The sequence below is a fragment of the Melopsittacus undulatus genome, chromosome 10 (assembly GCF_012275295.1).
Source record: "Melopsittacus undulatus isolate bMelUnd1 chromosome 10, bMelUnd1.mat.Z, whole genome shotgun sequence".
Classification (NCBI taxonomy): domain Eukaryota; kingdom Metazoa; phylum Chordata; class Aves; order Psittaciformes; family Psittaculidae; genus Melopsittacus; species Melopsittacus undulatus.
The window spans coordinates 31,466,584-31,480,811 of record NC_047536.1 but is presented as its reverse complement, the minus strand read 5'-3'; the positions used below and the strand labels follow the sequence as shown (position 1 = coordinate 31,480,811).

The 14,228-nt window shown below is 42.1% G+C and overlaps 1 protein-coding gene across 2 annotated transcripts in view; it reads right to left on the bottom strand.

The window, feature by feature from the left end:
- NDRG3 (NDRG family member 3) overlaps nucleotides 1-14,228 on the bottom strand; it is a 46,901-nt gene that overhangs the window by 22,927 nt on the left and 9,746 nt on the right. For both annotated transcript variants that reach the window (XM_031046997.2, XM_005146764.3), the window contains exon 3: nucleotides 2,004-2,109. In XM_031046997.2, the coding sequence (XP_030902857.1) occupies nucleotides 2,004-2,060 (57 nt within the window). In that variant the 5' untranslated portion in view covers nucleotides 2,061-2,109. The remainder of the gene's footprint in view (nucleotides 1-2,003; nucleotides 2,110-14,228) is intronic.

Here is a 14,228-nt window from a genome sequence, read left to right as displayed (position 1 = left end):
GCTGTCAAATGCTGCAAAAGGCTGAGCAAATAACCTGGAACAGCATCCTAACTTTTGTGTTTTAGGTACAGCACCTTAGTGCTGAAATTACACCTAGGACCAGATACATACAAGAAAAACACACCCCAAACATTTCTTCTGGCCGAGCACCTAAGCCCTTAGTATCTTAAGAGTTTTACTGTACTATTTCTGGCCATTAATCCACACTGGCTCAAACTACTACATCTCCAGTGGTCAGTGAAAATCTTGGTGAACTGTCAGCTTGGTACTTTCTGGACACTGCAGAGAACAGTGTTATAGCACCACATCCACATGGTCCATAAACTAGGTATAAAAAGTACACGTGTATTATTTCAAGCTTGAAAGAATTAACAAAGACCAAATCCCAGAGATGGTAACTCCCTGAGGCATTCCTTTTACTAAAACAAACCTAAAAGGAGAGCCACTGCACACTTCTCTTCCCATGCAGTGCAGAGGATGGTTCTGGAGCCACCCTACTTACTTTTTTCCCTACTGAGATCCTTCCTGTAATTCCAAAACTGAGTCAAGGAAACCAGATATCACTTGGCATGTGCCCTTCTGTGTCTGGTTAACACCACTGGTCTGGTCAGGTGAGCACTCTGCACTTAAACCAGAACTGTCCCAGCTGTTAGATAACAGAAGTGGCCATGCAGATGGCATCATGGCAAGGACCTGATGGGGCTGACCAGGCAATACTTCACAGAGAGACTGAAAACTTACAAAGTGAAACCCACTTTGTTTTAGCATACTTTAATACCTCCTGCTTAGGTCAGCTCACCGGAGCGAGGGAAATCTACCCTCTTGAACTCAAACATGAAAGGTCCTCGAAGAATCATGAGCATTGCTTTTAGAAAGCTTGTCTTCTGTAAACCCTGATTTCTCATTTTGAAATCACACACAGTTTCCAAGGCACTTTCTGCTGGTCTACACTGATTCTGTTCATCAAAACTCATTCTCCCTGGAAACATTTCAAAGATGATGTTTAAGCTACAGTGGAAGCCTGGCAGTCAGCACTATGCTGTAAGAACAGGCAGCTGGACTGCAGATCTCTGCTGGATTTCTACACTTCACAGACACTAAACAGATATGGTGGCACACTAAAGAAATGAACAAACACTAACTGCATTAGACAGCACAGTCTTTCCCAAGCGAATGGACAAAGTGCTGTGACCCTTTGGCAGCACAAGCTAGTCCTTCATGTCAGTCATTAAACAGCAAAGCACTGAGAACCGCTTCACATGCCAAACTTGGCTGTGAGCTATGGAAAGTCACCAAACCACATTGCTTACAAGCACAACTTGCAGATGCAAGATTCTAGGTCTTGTTGGGATGGCCCATAACAACTTTGGCACTCAGAGCAACAGTCTGTGGCAGAATCCAGTGAAGCTAAGGCTGTCCTAAAGCCCAGATGCTTGTTCTCCAGCCCACAGAAGACAAGAGTGACAGCCTTAAACAGCTGCCACAATAGAGCGATTTTCCCAAGTCTCAGTATTGCATGAATCTGGCCTGCCCTAGCTAGGCTCTACAGGTATTAAAAGGAAATGGCTCTCCCATTACTAAATCCACAGAGACAAGGTTGTTTTGGAGGTCAAAACACAAGAGGATAATTTCAGACAAATTATTTTAAACAAAAAAAAGAGAAAGAAAAAACAAAAAAAAAAAGGGATACAGTCCAAGGTTTCTCTAACAAGCAGGAACTTAGCAGAGGTCAGCAATGGTATCACCTTTCCAGTTTCCACCCTGTCTTTGTAAACCTTCAGTACAGGCATGACAATGACATACTGTTCAGCCAGGACTCCAGACTCACATGAATTGTGGTGGTCTGTCTTGCCCTGAGACTTTGGAAGAGTATGTGGTGGTGGATTACCAGAGTGGGGAAGCACTTAAGTCAGTACCTAGGCTACTTCAAGATGTAAAGAGATTCTGGCAATCAAGGCTCTTTGACGGACACAAAGTCAGCCAGACTACAGCCAAAGCATTACCTTATCATTCAGGAGTGGTTTGATCTCTGTCAACTGAACATCCTGCAGTTCATCCATGGTGGTGTAAGTGGAGCCAACTAATCCTCAGAGCAGCAAACGGGTGATTCTGAAACAAAGGCATATTGTTAGAAACAAGATTTGCTGGCCAAACCAAACTTAAAGATCTTTCATGAGACTTGTATATGCTCAAGCTGAAGCCGGAAAGTCTGAAAGAATCTGGTTCTCAGTGCACCACAAAGCCTGTGTAACTGTAGAAGACAAAAAGCCATGGCTGATCTTCCTGGTCCATTTCTATTGCAAATACTGTTTCAGGGGAAGTGAGGTCTCTAGGGAGTAAGACAACAAATGTCTGTATTACACCTGTACTGTGTATTGTTCCTTTGTTAAAGCTGGGCAGCAACAAGGAAAGCTGCTGGTTTGGATGCCGGGCTCAGAATCAGGTGAAACTTCCTTGAGCGAGAACAGAACAGCTTCCTTTACACCAACTGAGCCCATGGAGCTGGGGAAACTGCAGGCAGAGGAGCATGCAGGAAGAGCATGAGATGTGCTCTGCAGTGAGCCTGCAGCACAACCAACCTGGGAGACTGTCATGGAGCAGATCCTCACCCAGGCTGCTGGAGCAAGAGCTCTGAGGGGTCACAGGTGACCTAGTACTTAGAGGAGCCAGGAAATCACTGAAAACTGCTGCACTGAGAGCAAAATCAGGCTGAGAATAAACGTGCACAGCCACAGATGGCCAGATGGTGGATTGCTTCTCTAAACGTACTGATTCCAACCTGCTCATCCAGCAAATCTGAGGCTTTTCCGCTTTCCTAGAATCTCAAAGCCTTTTGAAGGTTTTTGAAGGAGAAGGTACAGGGGGTCCCCATCAGTGCTCACAAGCAGCTTTTTTTAGATTGCTGAACCAGCTCTTCCCAATCCACTTATGAACTCTCCAGAAAATTACTGTCACAGACTCAGGATTTCATTTCAATCCATTCAGAGGATATTCTGCAGGCAGATGCATGCACTATTCTCTTCCCTTCTTGCTTATCTTAGCAAGCTGAATGTGACTGCCCTGAGCCACATCTGGGTAACTTGTTATTACAGCACTAGGTCTGACTTACTCTGTACGATTATTGAGCACAACTTCACCTAAGCACACTGCAATGCAAACAGCAATGTGGCTTTCAGTCTGAAACATGGCAAAGGGGACTTGTCAAAAAGGCCACAAGAATTTCTCCAAAGAGAATGATTTGTAGCAGAGACACCAAGTAAATCACCTCTTTAAATGCAGAGGCAAAGGGAAGGGATGTATTGGTGAGCTGAGCTACCCTCTGCTCCAACAATGTTAAAGATCTGCAGACATGGCTGCCCAGGAAACAATCAGTTCTCTCCCTCCACTCCTCTGGTGCTTTAGAGAACCAAACCTGTCACTTCAGAGACTGAAATCAAGTTTAAAATACCACAACAAAGCAACATAAATATTCATAGCACACAGAAGAGCTCCATAGAAGACAGGCTACAGGAAAGCAAAAGGCTTGCCTGGAATGATCTGTGTATAAATCATGCATTTTACTTTAAATGTCCCAAGACCACATGCTTTGCAAGTATTCCTCCTGCCTCCATTTATAGATGGCTATAAATATACTCAAATACCCAATTTAAACCATCTATCCCTTTCCAAAAGCTTCCTGAAGGCTGGAGTAGGCTCTATGCTCTTTGAAAACCAGTAATACTAGGAATGACATTTGGTGAATCATTAACAGACTAGAAATCAGGGTAGGACACAGAAAGCTGCAGAAAAACCCCAAGGCAGGTCAGCCTCAGAAAGAAACCACCTACCTATAAATAAGATCTGGAATATATAAGCTCACATGCTTACTCCAAGATAAGGATGCTCTCAATTTACATTATTTCAAGATATAAAAAAAAGAATGTGTGTGAAAGTAAGTTCAGCAAGCCAAGAGCACGAGTAGTACAGCACCAAGCCAGCAGCGAGAACTGCACGTTCGGTGGGTGCTCGGGTCCTGGTTTGTAGTTAGCAGAGCTCTAGCAGTGCTGCTCCCCCCAGGGTTACAAGCTGCAAGAGCTGGATCTTGAATCCAGCTCTCTGGGTACCTCTTTGAAACATTCTGGTTTATTATGGAATTGCAATATCTTCATGTTGTTAAGGAACATAGCAGCAAAATGTTGTATTCAGAGGCTGACAATTCTTGTTCATTCATCTCAATTAGATAACAGCTTCTAATCTGTTAACTCTATAGCCCGTTATACTCCTGCTTTGTATGGTAACTGCATTGAGAGGAAATTACACAAGACAGTAGCTATGATGCAAAACACGGCATTAAATCTACCTAAATGTACATCCCTCTGGCAGCCTAGCAGAGCTGGCTGAAGCAGCCTCCTCTCTAGGGACTTACAGTCACGACAATGTGGGTTAGGTTTCCACAGCTGCTCCCTGACACAGCCACCCCCTTCTCAGGGGATGGAAAGAAGAAACACTGCTCTTGGATGTGCAAAGGAAGAAGAGAATAAACTCAGAATTTGCAGGCAGTGCGAGAACCAAAGCATACTACCCACGGTCCTCAGGTTTGCAGCTGAATGTATGGAGCTGTGTGTGGTGTGGAGCTCTTCACTGCAGCTTTTTGCTTTCTACAGAAGGGGATTCCTGCTTCCTGTGCTTCCTCCGCTTCTCTGGCACAGACACACCTGAAGACAAGCTGCCTGTTGGGGCTCCTCAGTCTGAGACCACAATCTCAGCATGTAGATCTGAACTAAATCAAGTTTCATGTATAGACTTTGAGACACTTGGGCACTCCTGTTATGTTGCTCCTCAGTCCTTTGTAAGCCAGGAGTGTGCTTCCTTTGTGACAGGAGTGTGCTTCCCAACCACTTGCACAGGCTCTGAAACACTGGCTGACAAGGTAAACTTTCAGCAAAATAGGCAGAGTCCAAATTCACTTTCAAAATATTTTCCTAGGTTACTCCCTCTCTGTTCCAGCTCATGTATTTTTGGGAATGCACCACATGGTTCTCCACCTCCAAGACAAACTATGAGCCTGCAGAGAGAAATTACGTTCTGCTTAACCAGCACAGTGCCAACGACCGCACACAAGTGACAACAGCATTGTTACACAGCACGCTTCTACCTCCTTTAAATCTGGGTTACCCCCAGGACAGAAATGCCAGCTGCTGAACATACTTTCTAAGGCATTTAAACAAGACTTACATTTAACAATGGTTTTGTGAGGAAAAGGCCTGTGCCCAGCTTTCCATTAATTTTGGAGGAGTCCAATTCTCATTACAGCAAGGGTCATGCTGCCCCATGCATAACTGAGCTCAGCCAGCATGACATCATCCTTGGTCACCATTTGAATTAACAGGAATCAACTATAAGGCTGATTAAACAAGAATGCAAGAGAAATATAAGTTTTGAATTACCTGGAATCATGAAAACACTGAAGCCTGCTGAACTCCCCTGTACAGTACAGTCAGGATGTTTTAGAATGGGGATACTGGAATGAGAAATTTCTCCTCTGGAAATTATGCCAATTATTGTCTCCAACAGAGCTTTTTCTGGTCATCGTATCTCTTTCAACTAGCTTTGTAACACTTCCCTTGATAAGCTGCTCTCCCCACTGCCAATGAAATAAGCAGTGGCTATTATCATCAATCATGTTATTCACATCATTTTTCCATGTCCCTTTCTCAGGGTGGCACCACTCTGAGGCAATACTGGCATTATCCAGCATCAGCTATTCAAATGAAGCCACAGAACCATTTTCACCAGTTTTATGGTGAAGGACACGTTCAAATAGAGCTGTTCAAAGATGCTCTATTGAGCTGCCTGTTCCACAACACCCATAGTTCAGGATGTCCCACCCAGGCATGGGTGTAGTTGAGCTCAATTCCTCTGATCCAACACAAGTTGGGAAATCAGTCTCTTCAACAGCAACTTACTCTTAGGCAGCTTGTGATTCAATCCGACTGCTTTCCACCAGGAAAAGCAGTTCCCTCTGCAGTTTAATTTTCAAGCTTGTTTCTGCTTTGTTTCAACCACACTTCCTACTAATTGACTCTGTGTTTCTACATTTTAAGTGAAAAATAATAATCAAATGTAATATGTATCCCACTGAGTGAAATAAAGCGTTCCAGAGCAAGATGGATTGGAAATCTGTTTAAATGTGATTTTAGCACTGATTTTTATCATCAAGCAGTACATTTCAATTTACTGAAATTCAATGCTGATTTTGCATTTTATTTATCTTACTGAAAAAGCTGCTTTTTCACTGGCTACCAAATAATAAATTGCATTGATAAATATAACCTTTACACCCAGCTGAGCCTTCTGCTGTGTGGGAGGAACCACCATTTAAGTTATGGTGTAGCTAAACAAACATTTAGTCAGCCCTCAGTCTTCCTATCTTGTAATGCAGTTGTGATTGATCTTCTTTAACTCATTTGTGTCAAGTGCTATTGGGATGGGAGAAAAATATTCAGATCAAATACTTAAAGATTTGCAGAGTCACTCATTTTAAAGATAAAACTGCCTTAAATGCTTTATGTTTACTCATATAAGTAAACATAAATGCAATATATTATATAAAGCAATAATATATTAATATAATCTATATTAATATAAATTAATATATAAAAATACAATATACAACGTTCAGTATAAATCATACAGCCTAGACCTGACGTAGCAACATACATTCAGCAGTGAAGGAATTACCCCATGTGGTTTTGGTTACCTCGCTTGGCATGTGCAGTGCAATGGAGGGCAGCCCTGATAAACCCCCTTACTGGGGGATACAGAAATCACTCACAGACACATGCAAAGCTCAGGAAGAATTAATGCATCCTGCTCCTCAGCACCTAAGACAACACAAATGCTTCTGGTGTCAGCTCATTCGGGTAACTTTTATTGTGCTGTATATATATATATATATATATACAGCTAAATCACTTCTACTAATGACTTTGCAGAGAAAAACCAAATTTTTCTTTTTCGTTCAAGCTTGAATAAATAGATTTTGGTCATCAGAAAATTGTATATTTGCAGGGAAAAGCTGATCAAATATTTCAACATCTCCAATTTTGAGTTAACCACCAAACATGCAAGAGATATTTTAAGTTTTATTATGGCAAATACATAGTTTAATATTAAATAATTATGTCTACTGAGTATAAGAATAGATGTACACAAGACAGATTTAAGCCTCGAAATGCTGTTTCATTAATCTGCTAACTGCAGATCTCTTGCTAAAGAGGCAATCACAGGGTTGATGTAAATTTGAAGAACACATACACTGTGTGAAAAACAAGCTGATAAATTATTTATTTTATGCTTTCCCCCCCTTTCTTCTTCCTCATTAATTAAATACACCTTTCCCTGCCCCAAGCAGCACTGCTCCTTGGAGCTTCCCAGAACAAGCTCTTTCAGTTTGGCTCATTGCCCATCTGCATCATCTGACAATCCCTTCTTAAGTATCAGTGTCATTATTTCAAAACCATCACGACTGCTGTAGTGCTGTCCTTTCCATCATTTCCAGTCTGTGAAGTAACTCCCGAGCAAGAAATCATCCTTGTATGTGTCAGGATGAATTTTATGCCCTTTCTCAGGCAGCTGGCCAGTGAAGGAGGCAGCTCAAATTAATGCAGCTAAAACCAGTAACGGATATAGGGCAACTCAGAATCAATTCAGGATGTAATTTCATTATTCATTTAGTATCATCATGGGTTGCTGCCAGAGGGATGCCCCATCCATCTTCCCTACGCCAGACAGAAATTCCTTCCTCTCCTACCCTTGCACCAGGTTGATGAGCATCATGCAAGTCAGATCAGCAGAAGGGGCTCAGAGGCCACCTGAGACGCCCATGCTTGGCACAGCAGCACAGCTCTGAGCAGCTGTGGTCACAGAAGAGTGCAGGAGGGGGCACAGAACCACAGCTGTTTCATCAGCGCTGATGACCAAGTGGCATTCTACCCAAAATAAAGGAGCTCTTTCTGATGCTGAGCTCTGTTGATCATCGCCACTTACAGCTACTCATTTGTTACCCTTGACAGGCCAGTGGAGCAGTGGTTAAATCGCAGCACAGCCTCATGGAACTCTCTAGGTCTGATTTCTGGCAACAAGTAACTGATTTCAAATCACTGTTCACGAGAACAATTTCTGCTTGAAGTCAATTATAAAACTCCATATAAAGCAGATATCTAAAATATCTTTGGAAGGAAAGTGGCATTTTCCATCAAATTAGGAATGCCTTCCTGAAGGGTAGCTGGAGGCCAGAGAAGGATGGCACTCTACCAAATACACCTTCCCAAATTTTACATTTGTCAGATGACTAAGGTGGAATCTATGACCTAATTATTGGGTAGCTGAAGCTTTCAATGCAAGTGATTTACTTTCAGTACTCCAGTTCTGAATGAAGTTGAACCATCATGAGTTTCATGTTTAACCCCTCCACATTTAGAAAGACTTGGTTACAACAGATTAACCTAATTAATTAACATTAGATTCATTCCTGACTTCATCCTCTAGAAACCAGTGTGAGATGAAGGAACACACCACACCAAGGCGGCAGTGGAGGATGAACTGACTACACCAAAGTCTAAGCCTAATTCCTCGAGTAAGTAAAAGGGGGCATTTCTGAGAAGTCTGTTCCCAGCCTCTTCTGCAGGTGAAGGTGGCACAGAAGAGAGATTGTAAATAGAAAACAGACATATAAACAAAGAGATTTTTGACCTGAAAATATCACAGACCAGCATGAAAAGAAAAATTAAAATCCAGAAGCAGTGACTTACAGCCACACATCAACACTATTTAAAAATTCCCTTTCTAAAACTGTTTAATAATTAATCAGGAATCAAGTCAAGACACTTCACATTAAAGAAGTGGATGGATCATCTCCCAATAGATTTTTTGGGCAGACATTAACATGTCAAAATAACAGGTTTAATATTAAAATTGATCCCCACACCTAAAAAATACTCAATGCTTTCCAGAATAAGAACACATGGAGAACTGTATGGTGCAAGATCTGGTTTGATACAGTTCAAGAGCAAATGCCTATTCTGCTGCTGCTCCCTAGCACCTACTGGTATTCCCCTTTGCTCCCAGGCTTCAGATGATCATCAGTGTCTCAGGTCCTGTCAGAGCCTCTCCCCAGTGCTTTGAAATGCTGATGTTCTTTCCAAACACAGAGGTTATTTATTCTGCAGAGTAACTGTGAAGGAAGCCGTACCCATGACATTTAGTTTGGTGCCTCTCTCCTTCCTTGACAGCCACAAAAGTTATTAACAACTTTACCTACAATACACAGGATGCTCTCTCATCCCAATGTGGCAAAAAGGTAAAAATATAAAGTAAGACAAAGCGGAGGCTGAATCAAAGACAAACTCCTTCTGACAACCCATCTTAACAGCTCTGAGCAGACACAACCTTACAGAAGTCAGTGTGTGTTGTCCAGGGAAGGACATTCCCAATGCAAACCACCGTTAGCACACCAGCCCCAACCCTACAAAAGCCTGCTAACAATACCTTTTCTAATGATAAAGCTTAGCTTGCTAACACCCACCTGGAGAGAAATGGTCACATCTCTTTACCTGGTTATTTCCTTCCTGCAACATTACATGCGTATTTCTCCCACATTAACCTTTAAGCAGAATTTAGTTTAAAGACACTGCTCATGCAGTCATTTCAGCAATCGAATGAGAGCCCTAGTTCTGGGTTGATTCTATTCATTCCAGTATCACTTTTTTTGCCCCTCCCTCCCCAAGCTTCATTGTCCTATCCTTTGGGAAAACAGATATATCTATCTACCCCATGCCCAGTATTAGTTTTGTAGCCATGAATTCTACAAAAACCCTCAGAGGAGATTTAAAATGTTCTGAAGAAGGGTAATGGTACTGTAAGACATAATTAAGACAGTATTAGTCAGGTGAATTATGGTACTAACAGGTGCCAAACCCAATTATAAAGAAGATCATAATAGTTTAAGCCACTGTCACGGAAGCCAAGTATAGCTTCTCTTTTGAGCCTCCTCCACAGCAAAACTAATGAGTTTCAGCTGGCTGGTGGAGAGGCCCAAGAGCACGCACAGAGCGTAACAGAGTTATCTGCCAAGCACCAGTAATCCAATTACTGTGCGTCATACATAATACCTTAGGAGTAAAATGATAATAACCCACCTTACGCAGAGCATTCCCTCACCACTATCTGAAGAGCCTGAGTCAGCCTCAGGCTGCTCAGAGGTGGCATCCCCAGGCAGACCACAGCATCTCCTGGGAGCCAGAGACTCAGCACACCTTACACCAGACAGCTCATTTAGGCACCATCAGCAGAGCCCATCACTCCTCTCCCTACTCTTCCAACCTCCAGATATCTCACAGATTTGCAGATTGAGGTAGCACCTTTTATTTAACTAGCTGGAAACAATGACAAGCTTTTGTGATCAGAAGCCCTTCTCCACGTCAGGAGCAGATGCTAAACCGAAACACAACCCAAAGCACAATTCACCTGAACAGTCAATGGGTTTACGTGATAATTTCTCTTTGCAATTAAGCAACATCCAGCAAGATGCTCCAAACTGGCTTAAAATGGCAAGAAATTAATTTTGTCAACACAAACATGTGAACATGACAAAGCACAGGTAAATAACACTTGTACATTAGAACCATACCTAGTTTTCATGGATCCAAAAGCTTCTCCTTCAGTCTGTCCTTTTCTAAATCCTGTGGAGCAATTCCAAAATAACATTGCTGCCACTGGCTGATGTTTTATTGTCGTATTATTTCTGTAGTAGCAGAAGCTGGAACTACCCATCACAACTAATATGTCACCGTCCCAACTCACTGTCAGACAAAGAGAAAACATAAACTCTTGCTGTCACAGAAGTTCTAATACTCCAATAACAAGCCCAAAATACCAGCTACAAGGCTGGGCTGTATGTTGTGGTATGTACAAACTGTATTTGACTTCACTGGGTGTTTCCATCCAGCTATGAGAAGCTGCACTGATTTTGCTCAATGAAGAACGATCAGAGGGGCTGTTTCAGCCTGCCAGGCTCCATATCCCTACTCCAACATTCAAAAGGATTTCTCTTATGAGCAGAGCTCTAGAGCTAAGCTTGCAAAGCCCTGTGAACAGCATTCTGATTTAGTGTTAACTGCAGAATAAATCAGCTTAAATCCAGGGAATTGTGCCAACAGACTAAAACCTCAATACCGAAGAGAAAGGAAAAGGTCCTGCTCCCACTTTATAAACATCTCACTTTGTCTTGAGCCTGCTACCCACTACATTCATTTCATGGTCTTAGTCCTTTTATCAGAAGACACGGTAAATAATGTTCATACACACGCCATACTGCTAACACTTCATCTGCTTCCATCATATCCTCTTCAAAAATCTTTTTGAAACTGAAGAGTTTTGATCTATTTCTCATTCTTTACAAGGAACTCATTTTACACCTTTGATCATTCTTCTCAACCATTTCAGGATCAATCCTGGTTTCACTGGATCCTTAAAAGTGATGAGACCAGCACTGACGCAGCATTCACAACGCTGTGGCTTTGCACAGCAGTATCTTTCCTTGTTTGATTACTATTTTTCCACAAGCATCTAACCTTCAATTTGCTTTTCCAAATACTGAGTATTTTGATAAAACTGCCTATTATAACCCCAAGGTTCATCTATGACTGGGAAGCCAATTCAGAGCTTGCAAGTGGGGGCTCTTCTCCATGTGCATGACTCCACTGCACTGAATTCAAAATGCTGTTTTATCACTCAGTGCTGAAGGATTTTTCCACGTTTCCTCAAAGTTAAGTACTCTATTTACTATCATAATTATGTTTTTTTTCATCAATAAAAAACCCATTGTCACTTCAATTTATTTTTCTGCCTTTGATTTCTCTTTGCATTTGGCCTCTACATCACTCCCTGGAAACGGCTAATGTGAAAACACGGTATAAAATAAATCCTCCTCCTGTCCAATTTACAGTTGAGTTTTTATGGGATGTTTCAACAGTCCTCATGCTTTCAGAAATGCTGGTTATTCTTCACTCACCTCCTGTCATGTTTTCATAAAGCTTTATTACTTCCTTTTGTCCTCCAAGTGCCTCCTTTCCAAGGTGCAAAGTCCGAAACTGATGTCTCCTTACCCCACACCTTTGCTCTCTCACATCACCTTTCTCTTGTCTAGTTCTCTGATAGGCAAAGGATTTGTCAGTATAACTATGCTGATAATGAGCTCCAGTATAGATTATGTCTTCAGATTTTGCTGCTCTATAGGATCATTTTTCACTCTTCCTCAGGCAGATATATCAGAGCTTCTCTTTAGAAATGTTCCTTAAAACTGCCACATACCTTCATAAACGTGCAGGCAACCGTCTACATAATGCCCTGCTTCCCACACCACTCCCAGAATTGGGAATTTTGTTTAAAACCAATTTTGTATTACATCATTTTAAATCTAAGCTGCTCAGGTGCTTCCCCTTGACTTCATATTGACCTAAATTTTTATTTTTTTTTAAATTAGGCTTTTTACATACATATTCATCATTTGTGTATGAGCTACTCTAGGTTAGTGCTTGGGAGCTGCAAAGAAAGAGGGTCCATCCACTGCAGCAGTGGAGAAGTCCTCTACTCCTCTTACTTGTTTAAGATCTTCAATCAAAATGAAGATGCAGGGGGAAATCACTGCAGGCTCAGGTGTTTGCTGCTTTCCAACACAGCGTGTTGATCTGATTTAGTTTCGGTAGTTCATCCTAGTCTATTTTTAGGCTGTACTGCTGATTTTCCTGGACTCCTCAGGTAACGCTTCTTCACTAAAGTCAGTAGAGATCAGTTTTGGTCTTCTCTGACCCTCTTGCCTAGCACAGGATAATAAATTCCTCTGTATAATACCTTCATCAAGCCACACATGCTGGGACTGAGCGGTGCCATTTCCCTTGGCATCTACTGAGTCAGCACTGAGTAACTTTCCATTTAATGAAGGGACCGAAACTTTCCACTGCAGCCCAGTACACTGGCACCTGATACACTCCTCCTGTTAAATATTCACCTCGGGTAGAGCTGAAATGTTTTGGTTTTCCTTCAAATGAAGCTGTAGTCTGGTGAGAAGGAGGGGAAGAGGTAAGAGATCCAAGGCCAACCCCCCTGTGTAATGACTCTGCAGCCAGTATGGAGTGAAACAGAGACCCCCCCTCACCACTGCTGCCCTGCAGACAGACTGAATCATGAAAGCTGTTTTCTACTTTTTATTACCCAATCACCAGTAATAAAACTCATTTCTCTTTAACCAGTGCATGAGAGAGAAAAACAATACAGTATTGCTCAACCAAGCTCCTTACAAGACTGTGATGGCCTTGTAGATACCTCTAAAAGAGGAAGCTGCTGTCATTTGTGAGATGTGACCGTTCATCCCTTAAAATGATATGTCTACACATATGCCAGACAAAAAAGGATGGAACTTTCTAATAGCTGCACAGAAATCACTGCAGCCCTTGTCTGTTTGGCCAGGAAAAGAAAGTGATCTCCTGCTGCAACTGCCCTTGGGAGCTATGGACCAGCCCCTGGGAGTGCTGCACCTCAGCTTTCCCTGGATCTTTTATTCACATGGATGCTTGAATTGTGCTGCAGGGATGCAGAAGCCAACAGTGCAGAACAAGTCCCTTGATTTATGGAAAGGCGAGTGCCAGTCTGGAAAGCTAAGGCCCCAGACTATGAAAGCAATTTGGAGTCACTACTGCTAGGAAGACCTGGGGTTCTCTTGAAAAGAAATGTAAGTCTAGTGATTTATGAGAGGATAAAAATACTTCAGATTTCACTAAAGGCAATGTTTCAAGATCAGGATTTAAACTCCATGAGCCTTTCCTTACTGAAAGCTTTGACAATACCAAGACTGTACCTGCTTAAACCATTTTTAGGCCAACAAGGTGACTGATGATGGTTTCTACAGAAGCAGTTAATTTTTAATGTGGAGACATGATAAAAATAGCAGCATAAATGCCAAGTTTACAATCAATCCACAGTCAGGAATGACATTTGAAGCCCGGAGATCTGAGAAAACATGAACACATCACATCAAAGAAATCAAGCTACAGAAAGGCAAGATCCCTGCATCACAACACTTCTCAGATCAAGCAATTAATGCTTAGGTAACAAATTGAGCTTTCTGGTGCATATATTTCAAGCCACTTCAATCTTTCCCCCGCAACAACTCCTAGCCACCAGTCAGAGAA